General features: G+C 35.4%; 2 protein-coding genes and 1 long non-coding RNA gene across 11 annotated transcripts in view; 2 read left to right on the plus strand and 1 right to left on the minus strand.

Annotated features, from left to right (window-relative positions):
- Window positions 1–227: 227 nt before the first annotated feature.
- Window positions 228–6,474, minus strand: LOC122839312 (ladderlectin-like). 6 transcript variants are annotated; one of them, XM_044130764.1, is made up of 9 exons: window positions 5,392–6,474; window positions 2,197–2,301; window positions 2,022–2,112; window positions 1,832–1,870; window positions 1,719–1,757; window positions 1,110–1,216; window positions 891–1,025; window positions 707–809; window positions 230–482 (listed from the first exon to the last, which is right to left on the minus strand). In XM_044130764.1, the coding sequence occupies exons 3-9, from the start codon at window positions 2,074–2,076 to the stop codon at window positions 415–417; spliced, it is 546 nt and encodes a 181-aa protein (XP_043986699.1). In that variant the 5' UTR covers window positions 2,077–2,112; window positions 2,197–2,301; window positions 5,392–6,474; the 3' UTR covers window positions 230–414. The 6 variants fall into 6 exon arrangements, with proteins under 6 accessions (XP_043986703.1, XP_043986702.1, XP_043986701.1 ...); XM_044130768.1 differs by lacking the exon at window positions 5,392–6,474 and having other exon boundaries at window positions 228–482; window positions 1,110–1,213; window positions 1,719–1,754; window positions 2,197–4,054; XM_044130767.1 differs by lacking the exon at window positions 5,392–6,474 and having other exon boundaries at window positions 228–482; window positions 1,719–1,754; window positions 2,197–4,053.
- LOC122839313 lies at window positions 4,096–6,552 on the plus strand. Of its 2 annotated transcripts, XR_006372026.1 has the most exons (3): window positions 4,111–4,530; window positions 4,611–4,713; window positions 6,469–6,552. It is a non-coding gene; the product is annotated as an uncharacterized LOC122839313 (long non-coding RNA). The 2 variants fall into 2 exon arrangements; XR_006372027.1 differs by lacking the exon at window positions 6,469–6,552 and having other exon boundaries at window positions 4,096–4,530; window positions 4,611–4,993.
- Window positions 6,553–7,770: 1,218 nt separating this feature from the next.
- Window positions 7,771–21,131, plus strand: part of LOC122839311 (alsin-like) — a 35,415-nt gene continuing 22,054 nt past the window's right edge. For all 3 annotated transcript variants that reach the window (XM_044130759.1, XM_044130760.1, XM_044130761.1), the window contains exons 1-13: window positions 7,771–8,043; window positions 9,717–9,909; window positions 10,962–11,122; window positions 12,196–12,420; window positions 13,615–13,805; window positions 13,884–13,916; window positions 15,018–15,218; window positions 16,085–16,209; window positions 16,334–16,572; window positions 16,660–16,747; window positions 18,194–18,363; window positions 20,007–20,163; window positions 20,976–21,072. In XM_044130759.1, the coding sequence (XP_043986694.1) occupies window positions 9,890–9,909; window positions 10,962–11,122; window positions 12,196–12,420; window positions 13,615–13,805; window positions 13,884–13,916; window positions 15,018–15,218; window positions 16,085–16,209; window positions 16,334–16,572; window positions 16,660–16,747; window positions 18,194–18,363; window positions 20,007–20,163; window positions 20,976–21,072 (1,707 nt within the window). In that variant the 5' untranslated portion in view covers window positions 7,771–8,043; window positions 9,717–9,889. The remainder of the gene's footprint in view (window positions 8,044–9,716; window positions 9,910–10,961; window positions 11,123–12,195; window positions 12,421–13,614; window positions 13,806–13,883; window positions 13,917–15,017; window positions 15,219–16,084; window positions 16,210–16,333; window positions 16,573–16,659; window positions 16,748–18,193; window positions 18,364–20,006; window positions 20,164–20,975; window positions 21,073–21,131) is intronic.

Below are 21,131 nucleotides of genomic sequence, written 5' to 3' on the forward strand. Positions count from 1 at the left end.
AAACCAAACCGTGTGAAAATTGGGTAAAAACAGAACTTAATTGTCATAATTATCTGATCCATAAAGTGCTGTAAGAGCAGTAAAACCCAAATGTTCATGTGAAGAAAAACGTCAAACATTTGAACATCAGATCAGATTACTGAAGATCTTGACTTGAAGTACTGATGTAAAAGCATCAATAATAGACAATCCAATGTTTTTTAAATCTTTTTTTATTGCACAAATTGTGTTACTACATTTAGTATGATGTATACATGCATTAGCTTTACATGTAAAGATTAAAAGCAAAACCAAAAAGGCTTTAATTAAAATACAATGTTTTTGACATAAAATTATTAATGCAGATCAACAAAACAAAAACATAAGTTTTAATTTGCTTGTTTGTTTTTAACATCTTGGGGAGCCATGGTGTCATCAATTTCTCTTGACACATACATATGGACGAGTGTTGGTACAGGGATAGCTCCTCCAGCACCCATTTACTGTGAATAACAGAAAGACAAGTCAGAAAACCAAACAGCAGAAAAACTCTAAAATAATCAGTAATGCCTTTTAAAACTAACAAATAGATCTCAGTTTTATTAGAAGCTAAAACTGGTTTAAGACAATTAATCGATTATGACATAAAAGAATGTATATTATCAAAGTCAATGAAGTCCTGAAATCTTCCCAGAAACGGGTAATCATCCTGCATAATTTAATTTACCTAGATAATTCATTGTTGCACAGCGGTTTCCACTATAGGGCTGTCCAGGACACCAGTTTGCATCCAGAAAATTGCTTCCATCACTCCACAACCAAACAGAACTCTGGAAACAATAATATTACAGCTTATATATTTCATTCAATAATTTATTGAAAAAAACTACAAAAAGCATTTGTACTGATACCTCTTGTGCATTAGTGCCTCCAATCCACGTCTCCACGTGGGAATTCACTGAATCTAATATCAGCCTGTGAATAAACTCGTATTCCTCATAACTATGGATTGATGCAAGGTTAGCCTGCATGGTCAAGCAGTTTTTCTGCAGAGGAGACAGAAGTAGTGTTTAGTATCAGATAACTAATAGTGTACAAGAAAATTGGTGATAAAAGGGACAGGAGGTCACCTCAGCTTGAGCCCAAGTTCTATACGCTGAAAAGTACCGATAGCATCGACCGTTGAACAGAGACCAGCCCCAAGAACAAGACTGAACAGTCATGACCTCGAGGTCTTCTGACAACACACAGTGAAAACTCTGTTAAACACAGGACCCGAAAATGTACTCTAGTAAATATATCAACATATATTTACTCTAAAAGTGAAAGTTAAAAGTAGCCATCCAAGAAATTACTCCAGAAAGAGTCGGTCAATTTTCAAACAAACGATTTTTGAATGAGTGTTTTAAAAATTATTATACTTTTATCAATAAAACTGCACAACAAAATAAAAACAAACCTTTAACTTTTATTGTCAGCCTCTCTCAAAAAGAGAAAAAATGCACTCATTTGAAATAATTGTTATTTCACACAACTGAAATAATAATCATAGTAATAATCTGATAACATAAGTTATCACCACAACATTTTTTCTCAAAATGACTGATATTTCTGTAAGAATTGAGCTGAGGTTTCTAACAATTTAATGTAAAGTCCTTCCTGTAGCAATAATAAATATGATGAGTGGTATTTATCAATAAATGTATCAATAAATTACAAACAAAATGAATCAGACTCACCATTTGGAACAGCATCCCCAGCCTCAGGTTGAAGGACTTCTTTGGGGAAAAATTTTGGTTTGTTAATATATATCTTATTTTAGTTATATGAAAACATTTTAAGATTTACTGACCTGCATTTTCCAAGTTTTCATCTTGTCTTTCAGGAACAACTGTGAGTTTAACAGAGCTTTTAGTATCAAATTTACATTACTGTGTGTTATCTTGTTAGTACCCGGCATTGTGAACAACTGAATAGTATTCAGTGAAGCTGTTCTGAAATCAAATAGCATCTATCAATTCTTATATTGGAGACATATTTACCAGCAGCTTGGTTCAGAGCCAAGAAGGCACAAAAAAGCAAAGTCAGAGTCTTCATTGTGGAAAAGATACTGATTGAAAACTAAATCACCGTCTGCAAAGATAAAGAAAGCATGCATTCAGAAAATCATTGTGTAAAATAATAAATGGATATGCAGGTAAAGTGATTTTCACCAACCTGGCAGCAGATTTATTTTCTCTTCTTCAGCTTGGTTTCTGTAGCTTTGGGTTTAGTGTTTGGAAGGATTGGAAACCATCTCTTATATACTGTTGCCTCTGGTTCCTGAACCATAAACTTGGTACGTACATCTTAGACACATGTTCTTGGCACATTTTTATCTTTTTTTTATCATTCTTATCTTATCTTTTAAATGGCCTGTTTCAATAGTTTGTTAACTTTTATTATAATTTTTTTTATTATTAACTTTTATTATTAACTGTCAAAGCCTTTATGTGGTTTTGACGGTAAAATCCTTTGTCTCAATGTCCAAAACCTAGTAATAATTCACTACATTTTCTATAATTTATGTTCATTTGTAACTATATTTCTGTTCCTATGTACATAAAATAAAACATACTGAAGAGTCTGTGAAATTAAAAGAGTTTCTTTTCCCCTATTGCTACGTGTTTGGGTTTTACTTTGCTTTGTCAAAATTTGTTTATCTTTAGAGTTTATTTTGTTTAGTCGAGAAGTAGCTTCTCCAGATATTTATTGGCGTATTAAGTTCTATTGGGCTGCTCTTGACGGTTGGTGGTTACCATAGAAACCAGTAACTGATAGCCCCTCCCCCTTTTTCTGTTGCCTAGTAACTGTGGTATCTATTAGGATCAGCTCTGTTTTCTTTACATGTATTATATTTTAACATATATTTTACACAAATTTAATCATATACAGTGTTTCATAAGTAATTTTGCTATGTCTTTAACTGTCATCGTTGTTACTGTTGTCCATTTTAGCTATGTTTAATTTTACAACCGTTAACTGATGACAATTGCTGTTAAGTGCTCATTGGGAGTTATTGTTTTGTAGTTTGTTTAGGGTTATTTATTGTATTTTGTTTAATGTATAGGGGCAGAAGCAGCTGGACTGTGGTTTACCACCAACTTGATTTCTTCTTTTGTTAAAATAAATGCAGAGAACCTGAATGTGTCTGTCATGAAGTCAACCTACTGGACCTGAGACAAACATAGAAGGCGTTTATATACTGTCAAACAAACTTTGCTCTTTCCAGTCTTGTATAAGCTACACTGAACCAGCAGCCAATGAAAAGAATAAATGAAGCTCATTTCATCAAGCCTAAAACATAAACTCAGTTTTACCTGGGATGTTTTATGCTCATAATATGTGTTAGAGAAAATGTTTCAATTTGATCTTGAGATATAGTCTTGGTTTTGAACTTGGAGATTGTGGTGAATCAGGGTCACCAAGGTAATGACTGAAAAAGAATTTTAGAGTTTTTAACTGGGACTCATAGTAAACTTATTTTCTTATTTCCATATTATACAATTCGGAATAACTATTCCAAATGATGTAATTCCATTATTTGCTTTACATGTTGCCTCTAAGTAAGTTGATTTTTCACATATAAATATATACTAGAAAACTGTCCTTCCATCTGAAAATTACAGTAAGTCTAAAGGTTTTCTATTGTCCTTGACCTGATCTGTGGTGAACTGGAACAATAAACTGCTGTTTAAGCAAGAAGTCAAAGGTCTGAGAGACGGGAAATAAGCTTCCTGTAAGTTACAGTTAAAAGCTATAAAAATCTTTTATAGTCATTCCTGTGATATCATTGATCTGATCATTCTCGTAATATCATAAAGATTTAAGATTTACTGTAAGTAGTTACAGAAAACATGTTTTTATAACACGTGTTCTTATAAGCCTGTCGGCTTTCCTGTTTTGTTTCTGTTCACATATTACGGTTACTGTATTTGAGTCATTGAACAAAACAGAAAAGCTGACAGGCCATAATCTAAATGGTCGTTCCTGCCTCCTCAGAATGGAGTATATTTACACTCCAGTCTGAGGAGTGTCAAAACTGTCAAAACTGTGCTTTTTTTTAAAAAAATTTTATTGCACACTTCTCAGTATAAAAACACGTTAAAAACTCTAAAATTTTTTTACAGTCATTACCTTGGTGACTCTTATTTACCACAGTCTCCAAGTTCAAAACCAAGACCATATCTCAAGATCAAATTGAATAAAAACATGTTTTACATAACTACTTACAGTAAATCTTAAATATGCTATCGGTACTTTTCAGCGTATAGAACTTGGGCTCAAGCTGAGGTGACCTCCTGTCCCTTTTATCACCAATTTTCTTGTACACTATTAGTTATCTGATACTAAACACTACTTCTGTCTCCTCTGCAGAAAAACTGCTTGACCATGCAGGCTAACCTTGCATCAATCCGTAGTTATGAGGAATACCAGTTTATTCACAGGCTGATAATAGATTCAGTGAATTCCTGCGTGGAGACGTGGATTGGAGGCACTAATGCACAAGAGGTATCAGTACAAATGCTTTTTGTAGTTTTTTCAATAAATTATTGAATGAAATATATAAGCTGTAATATTATTGTTTCCAGAGTTCTGTTTGGTTGTGGAGTGATGGAAGCAATTTTCTGGATGCAAACTGGTGTCCTGGACAGCCTTATAGTGGAAACCGCTGTGCAACAATGAATTATGATGGTAAATCAAATTATCCAGGATGATTACCCGTTTCTGGGAAGATTCAAGGACTCTGTTAACTTTTATGTCATAATCGATCAATTGTCTTAAACCAGTTTTAGTTTCTTGAAAAACTGAGATCTGTTTGTTAGTTTTAAAAGGCATTACGGATTATTTTAGAGATTTTCTGCTGTTTGGTTTTCAGTTTTCACACACTGAAGTGCAGAATCAAGAAAAAACTAACAGAAATTAGACACAATTAATGCTTAACTCCATCCACCGAAATAACTAAACCTTTAATTAAAAATCTTAAACAAATAATTTAACAAATGGTGTTATTGAGTAACATGAAGAACATTTGTAAGATTCACAAACTACTTCAGATGTTGTTTTATTCCTCCAGAATAACCACCAAGAGGAAATTAGCTTAAAAAAATTCTTAAATTTCTCAACACTGATGCCACATTTTGTGCAAGAAATATTAACCAAAATAAACAAGACGTCCAATACATTTATAAAATTAAAAACAAACTGATGATTCATTGTAAAATAGTAATAATAATAATAATAATAATAATAATAATAATAATAATAATAATAATAATAATAATAATAATAATAATAATAATAATAATAATAACAATAATAATATCCAGACTTCTATAAATGTCTGTGTGCAGTTATTGATAGTAAACTGACCTTTGAGGGAAACTGTGATGCTGTCAGGTCATTAGCTGTGTCCAAATTAAGGGTCAGCATCCTTTGAACGACGTGAATTTGGACCGTCGGAAGCCTCCAGCTCGGTGTACCTCAGGTTGCCTAGCAACGACGACAACATGAAGCACAGAGCGGTGAACAAAAACTGAAACAAAGTTTGTTATTTAGTCATGTATTACTCGTGATTTCTGTATTATTATTCACATTTTGTAGTAAAGGCTGTTCCATAGTAAAAAAGGAAATGTCTAAAATGTTCAAACGTGTATTGCACATAAATATAAGCAGATTATTCATTTGCAAATGTAATACTCTGCAGCTCTCTGATAAGCCATTACAGTTAATTATAGCTACTATGTTTGAAGGCTTAACTTTAATCAGTGAAATCTATTTGCTCAGTAATAAATTAAATACTTTAGTAAACCAAACATTTTACAACTAAATATTACCTGACGTAATAATATTGATGTTTAACTTTCACTCATTGGGGAAAGCTAGCGGGAGTTTTGAATATGATGTGCCGGGAGTTAGGCCCAGTCCCAAAGCTCAGTGATCGCCCTATGCCCCTCTGTGAAGTCTGGGACCAGGGTTTGAGTGCACAGGTTTACAAGTGTGTAAAAATGTAAGAATTAGGACACTATGCCCCTGTGTCGTAACTTCAACATCCAAATAGGCGGGACTGTTTACGCATTTGTGCTGTTAAAAATACAACTACAACAAAACAAATAATTTTAAATGTACAGTAAAGGTATTTTGGAGATATGTGTTTGACTTGTTGAATGCAGAAATTTATATGTAATCACACATGTTCAGGAGAGTGAAACGAAAACTGATTTTATACCATTTTTTGTAACAGACAGCGTGCTCAATGAACTTTGCATATTTCCAAGATTGCCAAGCATCTTAATAATAAGCTAAAAGCATCTTTATCAAAGTAGACTACTTTTATTAAACCTACAGTCTATAAGACAAAGCTCAAGAGTTAAGAAAAATTACTGATGATATTATGATTTATTACTTGTTGACAGACAAGATTTTTATGACAAACGCGTATTTCCACAGAGCAATTTGTAGGAGCATTACATCAGAGGATCACCATCTGAGGCATGCCTCCAACCATCACATCTTTTCCCAATGCCTCTCTGTGGAAGTCATTTCTTTACATGTTCCTAAGTAGATTAAACTTTTTAAACATATTAGCCTCATTTGTTTTCATTCTGAAAAATATTTAAATATCGCCAATTATGTTTGTTCTATTTAAGTAGAAATTGTTACGCTTCCATAAATATTGTCATTTTATCATTATCTAATCTATCTTAGCTTAACATTAAACCTGAAAAAAGCAAAGAGCATCAAATACTTCCATTTCTATAGTTTGTTTTATTGTACCAACCATCAGTCATTTTGATGTAAAGTGATAAAAATGCCTTAACTCTTATTCATTTAGTTTTGATTACCCATTCATTGGATCAAATCTTTATAGTTTTACATTGAATGATAAGTATAGACAGCTATTTCCTTGTATTTTCTCCTGTTTATTGTCAAAAATGTGTTGTATCCTATCTGGGTGCTTTGCAGCTCAAATGAGTGAGACCTCTGCTGTTCAGATGCATGCATTACTATGCATGCATTGTGAAAAGCAAATAAATAACTCTAATGGATAATTATCAAATTTATTGGTATTCTTATATATTATACACTTTACAAAAATTTATTAAATGTTCAAAAATCTACTCTTGGTATGGAAAATCTATATTTGTGGTTCAATTTCCAGGATAAAGTATTAATTTTGTTGTTAAATATTAGAGCTGAAATGTTCATTTCTTTATTATAAGTCATAAAAAAATATCTAAAATATAACAAAAATGTTTTATCAGACTTTCAGGAATAAACTTTAGTAAAACACTATAAATAATACAGTATAATAAGAGTCTCTAAACAAAGTTTATCAGAACACAGTAAGAGGTAAAATAGTAAAGTTTTGTTTATGATACTTAAATTAAAGAATATGTTTTGAGGTTAAAAATAAATAAATAAATAAATAAATAAATAAATAAATAAATAAATAAATAAATAAATAAATAAATAAATAAATAAATAAATAGTAGCCATAAGTTGTTTATTTATTTACTTTTGATTTTTTTTTTTTTTGTAAATCAAAATTGTGTAAATTAAGCTTTAAGATAAGGCAGAAAACAAATTCAAAACTTTCTATTATAATTTTAACTTTCTATTTTACCCTGATCCAATTAAGAATATCACAGCTCTTGAAATTGAATCAGAGTATGCCCTCTTTCGTAGAATAGAATATCTCTACAACTGACGGCAGTGATAACGGCATCGGAGTGGGACCTCTTTTGTACACCACCGCTTTTCTGTCACAGTCTCATCAACGGCAGTTACCGGTGTGTCGTCACCGCGATGTTTGTCCCTACGCGGATTCCATCGCACAGTTATCGTCCCTCCCGACAACATCAAGTCTACTTCTGCTTTCTGAGCTCCTGCAGTGATTTAATCACTGCAAATTAATTAGCTCATCGTATCAGCGCTGCCAGTCACACTAGATTATCCGGACTCACCGAAAGGCGCCGCGTCAAACAGCTTCTTCACTTCCAGCCGAGTTTGATGGAGTCGCTGGTAAGTTTAATTAGCTTGTTTAGCTTCAGTAGCTGCGCTAGCCGCTCAGTTAAATCGCTATTCGACTGCCGAATATATTGAAAGAAATCGTTTACTTTCTATTGAATTAGCAGTGTGCGAATACAGAGAAAGTGTATAGAAAGAGAAAAGGTTTGTTTCTGGTGTCAAACTGTAATACGCATGTCTGTCAGGAAGTTCAGAGTGTGAATGACTTTAACAATAAATAAATAAATTGAGCTGTTATAATAAATCAGTGGTGTGTTTACAGAACATCCCGCATGAAGATAGGAAAGAGGATGGTCATAAATCGGTTCCCTTCACTTTAACTGGTTCTCTGTGCAGAGTTTGAAAGGATAAAGACTAAACAAGACTATTATGAATTCAGCAACTATTTACAAGATATTGCAAGGACGGTATTTAATGTTTTGTATTTGGATTTTGTTAAAATAATAAAGAATGATAAATTTAGTGTGTAATTTAGTCCTCTTTACCTTTGAACTTAAAAAGGTAAACACACCCACCTTCAGTCAACATCAGTATCAAATCAACACAATGACTGTTTAGTGGGTTAGTAGTTACAGGAAAGTTTGACCATTTTGAATACAACATGGCGGCATCATGCTGTGGGGATATGCTGCGTTCCAGGGACATTCTGACATTCCAGTCACCTGGAAAAATCACCTGCAAGTCAAATTTCCCACCAGAAAATCGGGAGCAACTCTGACTATCCCGAATATGTTTTGTGTTTCAAATATGGCGGCTCTTCAGATCAAAATAGTAAGATTTTTTTTAGAAGCATGTTTATTTTACACGACACACCTGTAAAGGAAAATAAAATAAAATCAATGCTACATGTAGAGCCTGCAGCTCTAATTAAAAATGGTTGCTCATGGAAAGTGAAAATAAAAATTATGTCTGTAAGAAGTACTGGAAACAACGTCTATGGGCGCTGCCATGTTGAATTTCTGACACATTAAATAGTTGTGGGAAGGGGGTCTTCTGCTTGTTTAATTGCAGTTAGTAAGCAACTTTTTGGTACATTGCTGCCATTTAGATGCTAAATACATATTGGGTATATTTATAAATTACTAAAATAACTAAATAAAAACAAAACAAAACAGGTTCTCTACATTAATTTGATCTTTTTAAGATAACCGTCCAAAAAATAACATTTCGAACTAGAAACTTTGTCCAAGGGAAGATGGTCAGTTTAGAAAATCTCCTGAACAATTAAACATGGTGATGGCATCATAATGCTGTGGGGATAGTTGTCTTTATTGGTGTTAGGGAAGGTGGACAAACTTTGGAAAGCTTGTTGGAAGTTACAAAAGACGAGGGATTTGGGTTTCACACACAATGTCCATTCAATTAGGTGGAGCTTTACCTTTGTTGCTAAGAATTGTGGGTAAATATTTTAGCATTCAGATTTTCTAAGGTGGTTGACAATGACCCCAAAAAACTTGTGCGTTTTTTGCGAGATGCTGAATATGAATTTTTGTTTTGTTTATTGTTTTTTTTAAGATTTTTGATAGTTTTGATCTAGTAGAACATCAAATCCCAATAAAATTTGCTAAAGTTATTGTTGTTGGTTCTGTAAGCAAGATGTGTTAAAGTTCAAAACTTAAGAATTATTTGGTTTGGCAGTGTATTAATCTGTCTTATCTGTTGAGCAGAAGTTCAACAAACAAGAACCTGGATCCAAATGAGCAGAAGAGGCATCAACTCAGGACAGAGGAGGCTCCACTCTTTGTCAGCTGAAAGTAATCAAAAGCGACAACAGATTAGTTTTGAGCAAAATGTTCATAAAGAGGCCGTCACCTGGCTGGAGCTCTGAGAGCATGAAGTGATGGAGAAACCAGAAGGAAGGTGAGCAAACCATGATGATATCTGTTTCCACTAGAAACAGGTTCAAAACAAAATTACCATTTTTAAAATTTGGATGTTAGGCTTTAGTTTTAAACTTAGAGCGTTACTTTTAATTAGGTTTGTGTATTAATGTTGGTTCACAGCAAAAGCAAGCCTTTTGCTTCTATATTTCTGAATGATAATGTGAAAACGATTGTATAATTAACAGGGTGTTTGTGCATCCTTAAAAAGTGTTAAATTCATCTGTCTAAGATTTTTTTCTGCATATTTTGTCACAACTGTTTGATAACATCAATTAACAAACAGAATTGTGTGTTTATGGTGAAGAAAGGGCCAACGTACAGGTGACTTCACCTGGAGCTGTTTTGTTTTTGTTGTATCTCGTCTTTTATCCTGTAAGTTTGAATCATAAAATGATTTTTTTTATCTATCACTTGATCCAGTTAAATGGGATCTCTGATAAAATGATCCCCAATAAACTGTGAAATGTTTTGCATTTATTTTACAGAGAAATGAAATGTTTTCTGCCATGGCTAGTAACATGTCTGATATTTTAATTTTAAACAGGCTTTTTGCTATATTTTATTCTCAGACACAACTTTAGTTTATCCCTTGAGTTTAGGAGCTTCTAAAGGTAAAAATCCTTAAGAGAGTTTAAAATTAGGTTCTCTTTCAGCAAAAATAATCAATGTGGCTCAGGATTTTTTTAAACTTTGCGATATATTAAGAAAATAATTTAGAAATTTCCCGTTTACAGGACTGTTTCATTCTTTACTATGATTCAGACTTAAAGCGACCGTTTGAGTTTTAAATTTGTTTCCTCTTTCAAGTGTGTTAGCAAGTCTGGGCGTGCAGATCCCATACAAGCCTTTTTAACTTTAGGGATGAATGAGCTGGTATGCTAACTCTTTTATCTCTTCAATCTTTCACCTTCTGATAGCTTTTTTTTTTTTCTTTTCATCTGTTTTTTTATTTAGTAATCAGCTGCAACATTTGCTCTAACTTGCATTTGTGCTCAGTTAAATGCCAGTTTGTTGTTTCTGTGCCGGCAGCCCTGCAGATGAGAGAGGCTTCCGGCCTCCAGACAGAGGCCTCCTCCATGTCTGGCCTTTAGGGGGAGGGACCCAGCAGCTCTGCCCAGAGACAGTGCTGCTGTCCAGGCCTGTAATGCACGTCTCCCTGGGAGAAAACCACGGCATCCTCCTGGCACAGGGTGAGTTTTTAATGTAAACTTTACTACTCAGGGACTCATCTTGGAGTGCTGCCAAGACCTTGTTTTTGATTTTTAACAAGCCTTTTGGACACTTGGGAACGGTGAGACACTGGACTGAATAAATAGAAACTTTCCATGATCTTTTTTTGCTGATATAATGAAATTAAGATATTTGTATTTAGAGTTGAAACTATTAATTGTGACAAATCAATTATTAAATTTTCAGAAAATGAAACACAATTTATCCAAATTCAAACTGAAACTAAAGGATTGCTAAGTTATTGCATTTTAAGAAATAAAATGTTTATTCTCTTATTTAACAAAGAAATTGAACGATTTTATTCATAATGTATTTCTAATATTGTATAAAAAGGCTTATGTGGTTAATAATCAACAATTAATTAACTACATGTAAACGATTAATTGCGATTAATCATCAACATAATTGATTTCTAAAATAATTGTCAGTTGCTTTTAAAATTAACTTTTAATTTTAAAAGTAAAAAAAACAACATTACTGCTGTCAGGAATTAGCAATTAATTTAGGAATTAATCTGATTAAAAATTGGCACCTTCTACAGATCTTTTTAAGCCTTTCAATGCAATATCAGAGATGCATTTAAAAAAAATGCAAATATACAATTCAGTTCTTTTTTGAAAATAAGAAAATAAACATTTTATTGCCTGAAATGCAATTGCACCATTCCTTTAGTGAACGTTTAATTATTTGTAGCAAAGGATGCATCTGCAGCTAAACATACTTCTAACACCAACATGTGAAAAGCTCAACTATTTCTGCTTGACTTGAGCAATAAAATGTTTATTCTCTTGACTGTATCTTTCAATACAGTGTAAATCTGATCTGTTGATTATTTTTGGGATTGTTTTTAGATGACTGGAATAATTTTTGGCTGTCAATTATTCCAGTAATCAATTAATCATGATTAGTCACAATTAATCTTGATTAATTCGATTAATCATTTCAGCTCTAAGAGCAGGTCATATGAATTGTAAATCGTCTTGAATCTCTTGCTCTTCTGTTCTGCAGTGACTAGATTGGTGTTTTTTTCCAGGGGGTCTGGTGTTCTCGTTCGGGGAGCTTTCCTGGAGGGGGGTGAGCGTCCCGGTGTCGGCTCCGGTGCTGGAGGCCTCGCTTCTGGGGAGGACGGTGGTCCATGTGGCCGCTGGGGGCTTCCACTGCGGCGCGATAAGCGAGCAGGGCGGCGTTTACATGTGGGGGGAGAACACTGCCGGACAGTGTGGGCAGACGGACAGAGCCTCTGTCATAAATACTACAGGTTTGTTTATTTCATCATGTCAGACCGGTTTTTGGTAAAAATGTGTGTTTTGAAGGGGCAGCATAATGTAAAATCAATGTTGTTTAATATTTATATCATATTATAATGTTATTCTTTCATGCATGTTTGAGGAATCCCTCAATCTTCTGTGGCAAAACTCTCCAAAACTCCTCTTTGGAGCCTCAGTCGAGCTTCCACAGCTCCTCCAGACTAGTGGCAGCAGCAATTAGCAAACACCTGGTGAAACCCAAAGCCCTCTCAGGCCAAAGCTCCTGAGAACAGTTGCAAACGGCATAATGGAAACGCATTGCTGTGATGATATACTGAAGGCGGAGTGCTTGAAAGAGCAGGAGCTTCTTAAAGAGACAGAGGCTTCAATTTACAAAGTAAAATGTCTTTTAAGTAAAGCTTGATCTATGTGGACGTGTCATAATAACTCATCTTACTGGATGATGAATTGTCCATAAATTATTGCAATAAAAGATATTATTGCTCTGAGACAATTTTCAAGTAATATTTTGATAATAATTCAAGTTTCCTCTCAAAGACTAATAAAGTTTAATTTTGAAAATTAAACTGCACAATATCCAAATAAAGTGCAACTACAAAAACAAACAAACAAAATGATTCGTCAAAAAAATATTGATTATCAAAATGGAATTTATTTGGCTCATTTTAATTTATAACACAATTAATAGCTCATTACAATAAGCTTAGATATAAACATCATTTTAAATAACAGCTGAAGATAACAGTTATTTATCTGTGCTAAAAAGTGGCAAAATGCGTCTCGAAAATCTAATTTAATTAAAAGGTTTTCGCCTCACATAATATATTCTGTTTGTACACCGTGCAGTAGCTCTGTCTGCACTGATGAAGATTCACTCACCTCAGCATATTGGATGCTTTGAGTGGATGATAATTTCAGCCAAATATTTGCTGACTTAAACCACTCATATACCCTGGATGTGTCATTAAACTTTGAGTCCAAGGTGGTTGGGTCGTTATTAAATATTGATAGAAAACCATGACAAAAGCAACAAGCTGTAAAAATCTACACATTTTCTAAAGCTGCTCCTCGAAATATTCAAAACACTTTGATTTCATGACAGGAGTTGACGTTAAAAAGTTGAATTTGATTGTTATATTTCTGTTTATTGAGGTCATAATAAAGTGAATGCTTCTCTGTGACAGTTCCTGAGCCGTGTCCTGTCACCGTGGTGGACAGTGAGGTCGTTCCTCCCGTGGTTGTTCGGGTCGTGAGCCTCGCCTGTGGACGGGAGCACAGCCTGGCTCTGTCGGCCCAAAACGAGCTGTGGGCCTGGGGGAGCGGCTGCCAGCTCGGCCTGGTCACCAACACCTTCCCTGTGTGGAAACCTCAGAAGGTATCCTCAAGGCTGAATGTCAGTTGCTCTTATATTTCATTTTATTAATCAGATTCTCATTGTTATCTGTTTGTGAAGGTTGAACATCTGGCAGGCAGACATGTGATTCAGGTCAGAAATATGTTTGTTGTTTTTGTGCAATATATATAAAATGTTTTTCTGTCTGAGGGTGTTTTCAGACCAGATAGTCCAGTAGAATCGGTTCGATTGGGAACCAAAGCTGCAACATTTGTTATGTTTTCAGCTGGTACTGTTTGGTTTCACACTACACCTCCTAGCCTGTGGTGGCGCTGCACCAAGAACCACTGAAGGAAGCAACATGAAAACCACTGAGGAAGACACTGAGCACATCTTACTTATTCACAAAATTTTTACAAAAATGAAGTGCCATCAGATTTAAGCAGTTGTAGGTTTTCACTTTTTTCTTTGTTAAAAGACAATGAGTCATTTCTCCTGCTAGTGCTAAACAAACATGTTGGTTTTGGTTGAATTTACCCAGAATGCCTTGAGCTATAGTCCACTTGCTGCTTTTGGAGCGATTTCTGGTTCACTTGGATTCATATATACATTGGAACTGCTAGGTTTTTAGGCAGACAAGAGTTTGTTTTTAGTCCATGTCAGAGTTTGATTGTGGATTCACTCCTCTCCAAAGCAACTAAACGTTTTAGGCAATCAAACTAGAGTTCTCTTAAGGCGGATCAAACCAGGCCGGACTTAAAAGAGGAAAATCTAGTCCACTTAAAAGCTTAAGACTCAGTTTGGTTGATGTGCAGCTTGAACCGGAAATCCCTCTAAAAGCAGGAACAGAACTATAGCACAATGCATTCTGGGTAAATACAACCTGAACAAACCTGTGAGTCTAATGGAAAAAATGGCTCCTGGTTTTAACCAAGCAGAAAAGATAAATCCTACAACCACTCAAACCTGACGCTACTCCATATTTGTTTACATTAAGTGAAGAAATAAGTTGTGCTCTGTGTCTTCAGAGAATTTCCTGTCATTTCCTTCAGTGGCTCTTGCTGCAGCGCCACCACAGGCGAGGAGGGGAACAAGTTTTTCAATTAGTTTGGATCATTTGACAATGCAGTGTGAAACCAAATCAGACCAGCTGAAGATGCAGCAAATGTTGCAACTTTGGTCCCCAATCAAATCAAGTCTGCTGGACTACCAGGTGTAAAAACACTCTTGATGTTTCTGTTTCATCTCTTGTAGGTGGCAAGTGGTGCCTACCACAGCCTGGCACTTGTCCGCAGTTTACCTGCTCAGGACTTTAGCGCTCACAGTGCCCCGAAAATCAGGGAGCGGGGTCGATCACCTCAGTGTCCGTTGGCAGACCGGGAGGAACTGGTTACAGCCGACGAAGCGGTCTACTGTCCGCTCGGGGTGGAGCTCTCTGAAGTCACAAGAAGTGAGGTAGAGACGCCATTTTTGTTTCCTGCAAGTTAAAGATAGCAGCAGTTCCTGTTATAATAATGAGCAATGAACTAATATAAGTATGAAACGTTTGAGATATTGTGATTTAATTATGATTGTGATTTGATTAAAGGGACAGTATTATGTAAAATCTACTTTTTTGTTTAGCTTTACATCATATTGTAATGTCATTAACTCATCAAAAACAGACCTGGAGTGTTACTTTGAATCTTTCAAGCAGGTTTGACAAATCCTTTCATCTCCATGGCAACCATTCAGAAGGCAGAATGCCTGGTTGGACCTAGCCCCACCTTCGAGATGTAGCTCCTCCCCCACTCAGCTCCTTCAGACTAGACGGTAGAAATTAGCAAACACCTGGTGGAGCTGAGCACCAGCTGATCTCATTACAGGAGCTACTTCTGAGTGAAAAGCTGGTAAAGACGTTAAAGGGTTAAAAGAGGGGCATTGTTTCAGAAACAGCAGACGTTTTTTTTTAAAGAGACAGAGGCGATAAATTACTAAGTCAAATATCTTTTTAAGTCATATTTTAACATAGTTAATTTATTGTGCTATAAAATGGAACTATATGCCTTGAAATTACATAACACTGATCCTTTAAACTGCAGAAAACTGTACAACCTGGTGTTGTATTCAACCATTCGTCTTGCTGAGTGTGTTGGTGTTTAACAAAAAAAAAAGAAATACAGATTTTTCCAAAAAATAAAATCTTCACGAAGACATATAGGTGAATGTTCTGGAGAGGCCTAGTCAAAGCCTGAATGTAGCGGATAATTTGTGTGAGGATGTGAAAAGTGTTTTATAGTTCTTATCTTTTGTCTGTTTCTCCTCTTTGATGTGCATTCCAGACTTCTTCCCGGAGACGGGTTCCCAGGCCGCGGCTCCATCAGGCTGGAATGTCATCTGGCAGCAGCCGTGGCTCCTCAGCCAGTTTATCTTCATTCTCTGATGACAGCAGATCTAATCCTAAACAGTACCATGTCTTAAACACTCTGCATGTCCTCCATCTTAAAAAAAAAAAGAAGAAAAAAGAAGTGGTTTCTGATTGTTGAGATATTTTTCCTTATGTCTCCATTTCCTGCTCTCTGAACCTTCAGGAGGAATTTCCCAGCATGCAGCAGGGTGGAGGCTGAGGGAAACAGAACGGAGTGCGTGTTGCAGACTGACGGCAGCCCTAAAGCTAATCCGGCGTCGGATTGGGCCGCCAACAAGGACTCTGCGTTTTCTGATGACCTGGAGCTCCAGAGTTTACTGGATAAACTTTCTGTTCAGTCGGAGTCACAAAACGCCACGGCGACAGGCGACACCGACTCAGTGAGCAGCCAGACCGGATCAGGTTCGGTTTGGATTTCTTTTTCTTTGTTTTGGATATTGTTTTCTTTCCTGTAATGCTTCATCTTCTCTCTTTTAACCTTTCACCCAGAGGACAGCTGCATTTCTTCAACTCCATCTTCAGATTTATTGACTTCAAGTTACAAAGACGATTCAATTTTCAAGATGCAGACAAACAAGTAAGATGAGCTTCAGCTTAAACAATCGCTTTCTGTCATCAGTCTGAGAATATTTAATACTTCATCTGTACAAAACAAGGTTCTGTGACCTGATGATCAAAGCAGATTAATACGTTTAGTTGTTGCAGAGCATTTTATTGTTTCCCAGGTTAGTTTATTAACCCAGTTAGTAATATTTAATCAAGACTGCTCAGTCTGTGTGATTCCCAAAAGAGAAAAAGTCAAAATGATTCAATTGGATTTCCAATTTTAGTCTGAACACAGTAAAACTGTTTACATTGGTAACTTCAGTTTATTTTTTCTAACAGTTTTTGTTCAAAGTTTTCAAAAAATATTTCTAATATTTCGACTTGTCAGAAGAGATTAACATTTTGCATTTGCTGAAAATTGGCTTTTTCTGTTTTCTGACCTTTTTCTGGTATATTTTATTAATTTATTTACTCTTTATTTAACCAAGTAATTTGATTGAGAACAAATTAAAACAAAATGACCTGTTCAGAAAATATGAAAACATCAAATAACATAATGTCATAAATTTGAGAGAAAAATAAAAATGAAACCTTATTCATGCTGACTTTTTAATTCAAGTTGTAAGTTTATGATAAATCAAAGTGTGTTAAAATGAGGAATACTGAATATCTTCTGAAGTTATAGTTGGTATTGGTTTTACAAATAAGAAAATACTTGATCTTTTATCACGTATGCATTAAATTATTGTTAGCCCAGGACTTTGAAACAAATTCTTTGAATAACTGAATTCATTTAAAAGAAAGAACCACTTACTTGTTGAGCTGCTCACATCGGATCTTGATAAATAAAGATCTTGATAAAGCTCTTTTCTCATTAAAACAACTTTTTCTTATGAATTTATGACTATTCTGGCAACATTACGTCTTTGGAGCTGCTTTGGCACCTTTTTTGCCAATCCAACAGTAACCTGCTTATTTATGTGCTACTGTTTATGGATGGATGTCCAAAAGTCTCAAATATTCATGTACCTAAAGTTAAGGTCTTAAAATGTCTGAAATTAATAAAAATTTAAGTTTATTGTGCAGGAAAATTTAATCTTGTAAAATCTGTTTGTTTTTTTTCTCGTGGCACTTTTCAATCAGGCAAACATTTGAGTCTCGAGGCAGTTGACGCTACCGCTAACTAGCAGCTAATGTATGGTTTCTAGCTACCTGGCTAAAAGGTGTAACTTTTGTCTTTGCCTCTGGCTCATTTCTTTTGCCAAACTATACGACGTTACAATCAGTTTGTGCAAAATAATTTTGGCACTAGTACAATATAAAATGTAAAATTTTCCGTCGTGACACGGGTCTTATTTTTCATTGATAATGGTCTTAAAAAGCCTTAAATTGGAGCAGAAGCCCTGTATTTATCAACGAATGTCTGCTGGAAACAGTCCGTGCTTCAGTATCTGACCTTTGACCTCCCGTTCTGCAGCGGCGGGTCGTCTGCTTCGCTCTCGTCTTCGCCGGTGTGTCTGGAAGAAGTTCGTCTTTGTGTGGAGAGGGAGAGGCAGGCGCTGCCCAGCTGCAGCCTCACAAATGCACACCAGAAGAGGAACGTGGCGGCGAGCGGCAGGCGCTCGCTTCCTGGAACCCCCACCCACGGTACGACCGGGCGGGTGTGAACGGACGGACTGTTTATTTGGGAAATTCGTTTATTTTCGTTTATGGAGGATTTAGATGAAGGGATTAATACATGAAGCCTTCAACGTTGAGCCAGGAAACCGGTGCTCAATTAAAAACTAAGACTTTCTATATTTTTGTTTGAGAAATTTAAAAGTAGAGTAGAAAATGTTAATTTGGGTAATTAAGCTCTATTTGGATTTGGTAGAACTTTGATCTTTCGATGGGACATAATTATGATTTCTATCTAGTTCTGCTCTCCCATTTCCGTATTTGACAGTGTGTCAACAAACTTTTTTTTATTCATTCTCTCTCTTGAGAAATTAAACTCCAGTTGGAGATTTTCAACCTGAACAGCTCATAGCTGAGAACAAATGTTTCCACTCCCTACTTTTCTAGGTTAAAGAGAACAACATACAGCTTCACATTTGACCAAATGAATTCAGTTCCAGTTTTAGTGTGTTCAGTTCATAAATCAGCTGGAAACAGGGAGGATCATTTGGTTTTAAAAATAAGCAGGTCTGGCAGATCAACTTCCCGTTTTCTGGGTTTTCAGAAGTTTCGGGGTCATAAAAATGAAAGTCGGCCAACAGCTTCACTTGTTGATCGGTTCAATAATTTGTCAGTTTGTGTTTCTGTGAACTTCCTGTCGGCTGATGAGGCCTCCGAAGATTTACAACCTAGCCACAAATAACACAAACTCTTCAAAGCCTTCTGGTTAATGTATTTTGTGAATGAGTGTAGGGCTGAAACCATTAATTGATGAATTAATTATTGACATAATCTAGTATAGAAATTGATTAATCATTAACTGGAGTATGCAGACTCAAAAAATGTAATTTGCTGAACAACACAGAGGAGATATTAACCCCCAACTGTACAAAAAATATATAAATTTTACATTTGAAATGATAAAAACCCCAAATATGTTCTACCCAAAACTCCTCAAGTGGCAGTTTTATCTTCATCTGATTTAAATTGCTAAAAAAAGCCTATTATCTTTTTCTAACCAATTATTAATCAGTTAACACTCAACAGACTAGTCCGTATTGATTTAAGTTGCAGATGCATCCTTTGCTACAAATGATCAAGCGTTCACTAAAGGATTGCCATGTTTTCCATTTTAGGAAATAATTGTTAATTATCTTATTTGTATTTAAATTCCTGTTTAATACAGGAATTGAGTTATTAGTTTATTTGTATCTTTTAATGTATTTCTAATTTTGTATAAAAAAAGCTTAAGTGGTTAAATAAAAAATCAGCAGAAAGTCCCTCTTTTTTTTTTTCTCTGACAAATTGTCTGAATAATTGGTAGAATAATATTAGAAAGAATCGTTAGTTGCAGCATTGAATGACTGTTTGTTGTTCAGGAAAGTTTTTTTTCCACAGAGGATTTGCACATTTTGCTATTTTTATCATTATAACTGAAAACCAGTCATGATCCATTTCTTCTTCTACTAGATTCCCCCAGAATTTTACTTAAATTGTTCTGGTAAATCGAAAAGAAACCATGACGAGGTTCTGGAGCAAAAGCAGGCCCACATCATTATAGATCCTAAACACTTTGGTTTTATCTCAGTTATGAACTCATGTCATGTTTTTTTAAATTTTCCTTTTTCATGCAGGGTCGCCACGGAGACGCCACCAGTGTGCGTCCGGGTCTCTCTGTGCTGGTGCAGGACCAGATGATTCGGGAGACGGGCTGCCGTCCCTGGAGACAGAAGTCTGGAGCTGGGGACGCGGGTCTGAGGGACAACTGGGACACGGAGACCAGCTGGCCAGGTTTGTCTTATGGACTTTAAAGGTGACCGATTACGCTTCCTTAAACTGGTTTATGAAAACCAGTTCAAAACAGGTTCAGTACATTTCTTGTTCAAAACTAAGGCTTCAGTCTGCTCTGTTCTGCCTGTTTTGAGCTCCTGTCAGAATCAACTGACCAAATTTGCTTGAGTTCCGTTTAGGTTGCTAGGTAACAAGCTGGGCTTAGCTAGGGTTGCTAAGTAACATCACAATGCCCATGGATTGTGATTTAACAAAATGAAGATTTTTGAAGATTTTCATCTTCCAGACACCAAAAAACATGAACTTCTTCCGAACTGGGTGGATTTTTTTTTTTAAGGATCTGGGCTTTTTAAAAAAATTTTATTTTATTTTAGAAACAGTTTTTGCCATTTATTGTATTGTATTTTTTAAAAAAATTTAAGTCATAATAAAATTTTTGATTTATTGTTGTAAAGATAAATTTCATTTAATCGGTTAAAACTGTTATTCAGATCATATTCAAAAATGTCTCTCTGTGCAGTTTACTGACAGCATTTATGTTTGTGGGGCTATGAATGCTGTGCCCAAAGAAGTGATTAATAGTTTTCAATCATCATTTTTATTGCTATCACAATAATACTTAAAAATATTGTGATAAAATTTTAAATATACATCTCTGGACTCGAGTTCAGACCCAGAAGGAATTACAAAAATGTGGAAAAAGTGAATTTTGCATCATAGATCCTCTTTAACACACTTGTTGCTTATAGTTACATTCATATCCACGTTTTTCCCTCACAGCTGCTATGGTTGTGTGTGCTCTGTGTGTTTAGGCTGCAGCCTTTGTGCATCAAGTCTCTCACAGGGCAGGAAGTGATCAAAGTTGCTGCGGGGTCCCACCATTCGCTGGCGCTCACTGCACAGTGTCAGGTAACAACAATCTGCCGTCAAGCTGGTTCTACGCCACCGTCTTTCAATTTGCCCTTAAA

This window comes from Gambusia affinis, linkage group LG11 (assembly GCF_019740435.1).
Source record: "Gambusia affinis linkage group LG11, SWU_Gaff_1.0, whole genome shotgun sequence".
Lineage (NCBI taxonomy): Eukaryota > Metazoa > Chordata > Actinopteri > Cyprinodontiformes > Poeciliidae > Gambusia > Gambusia affinis.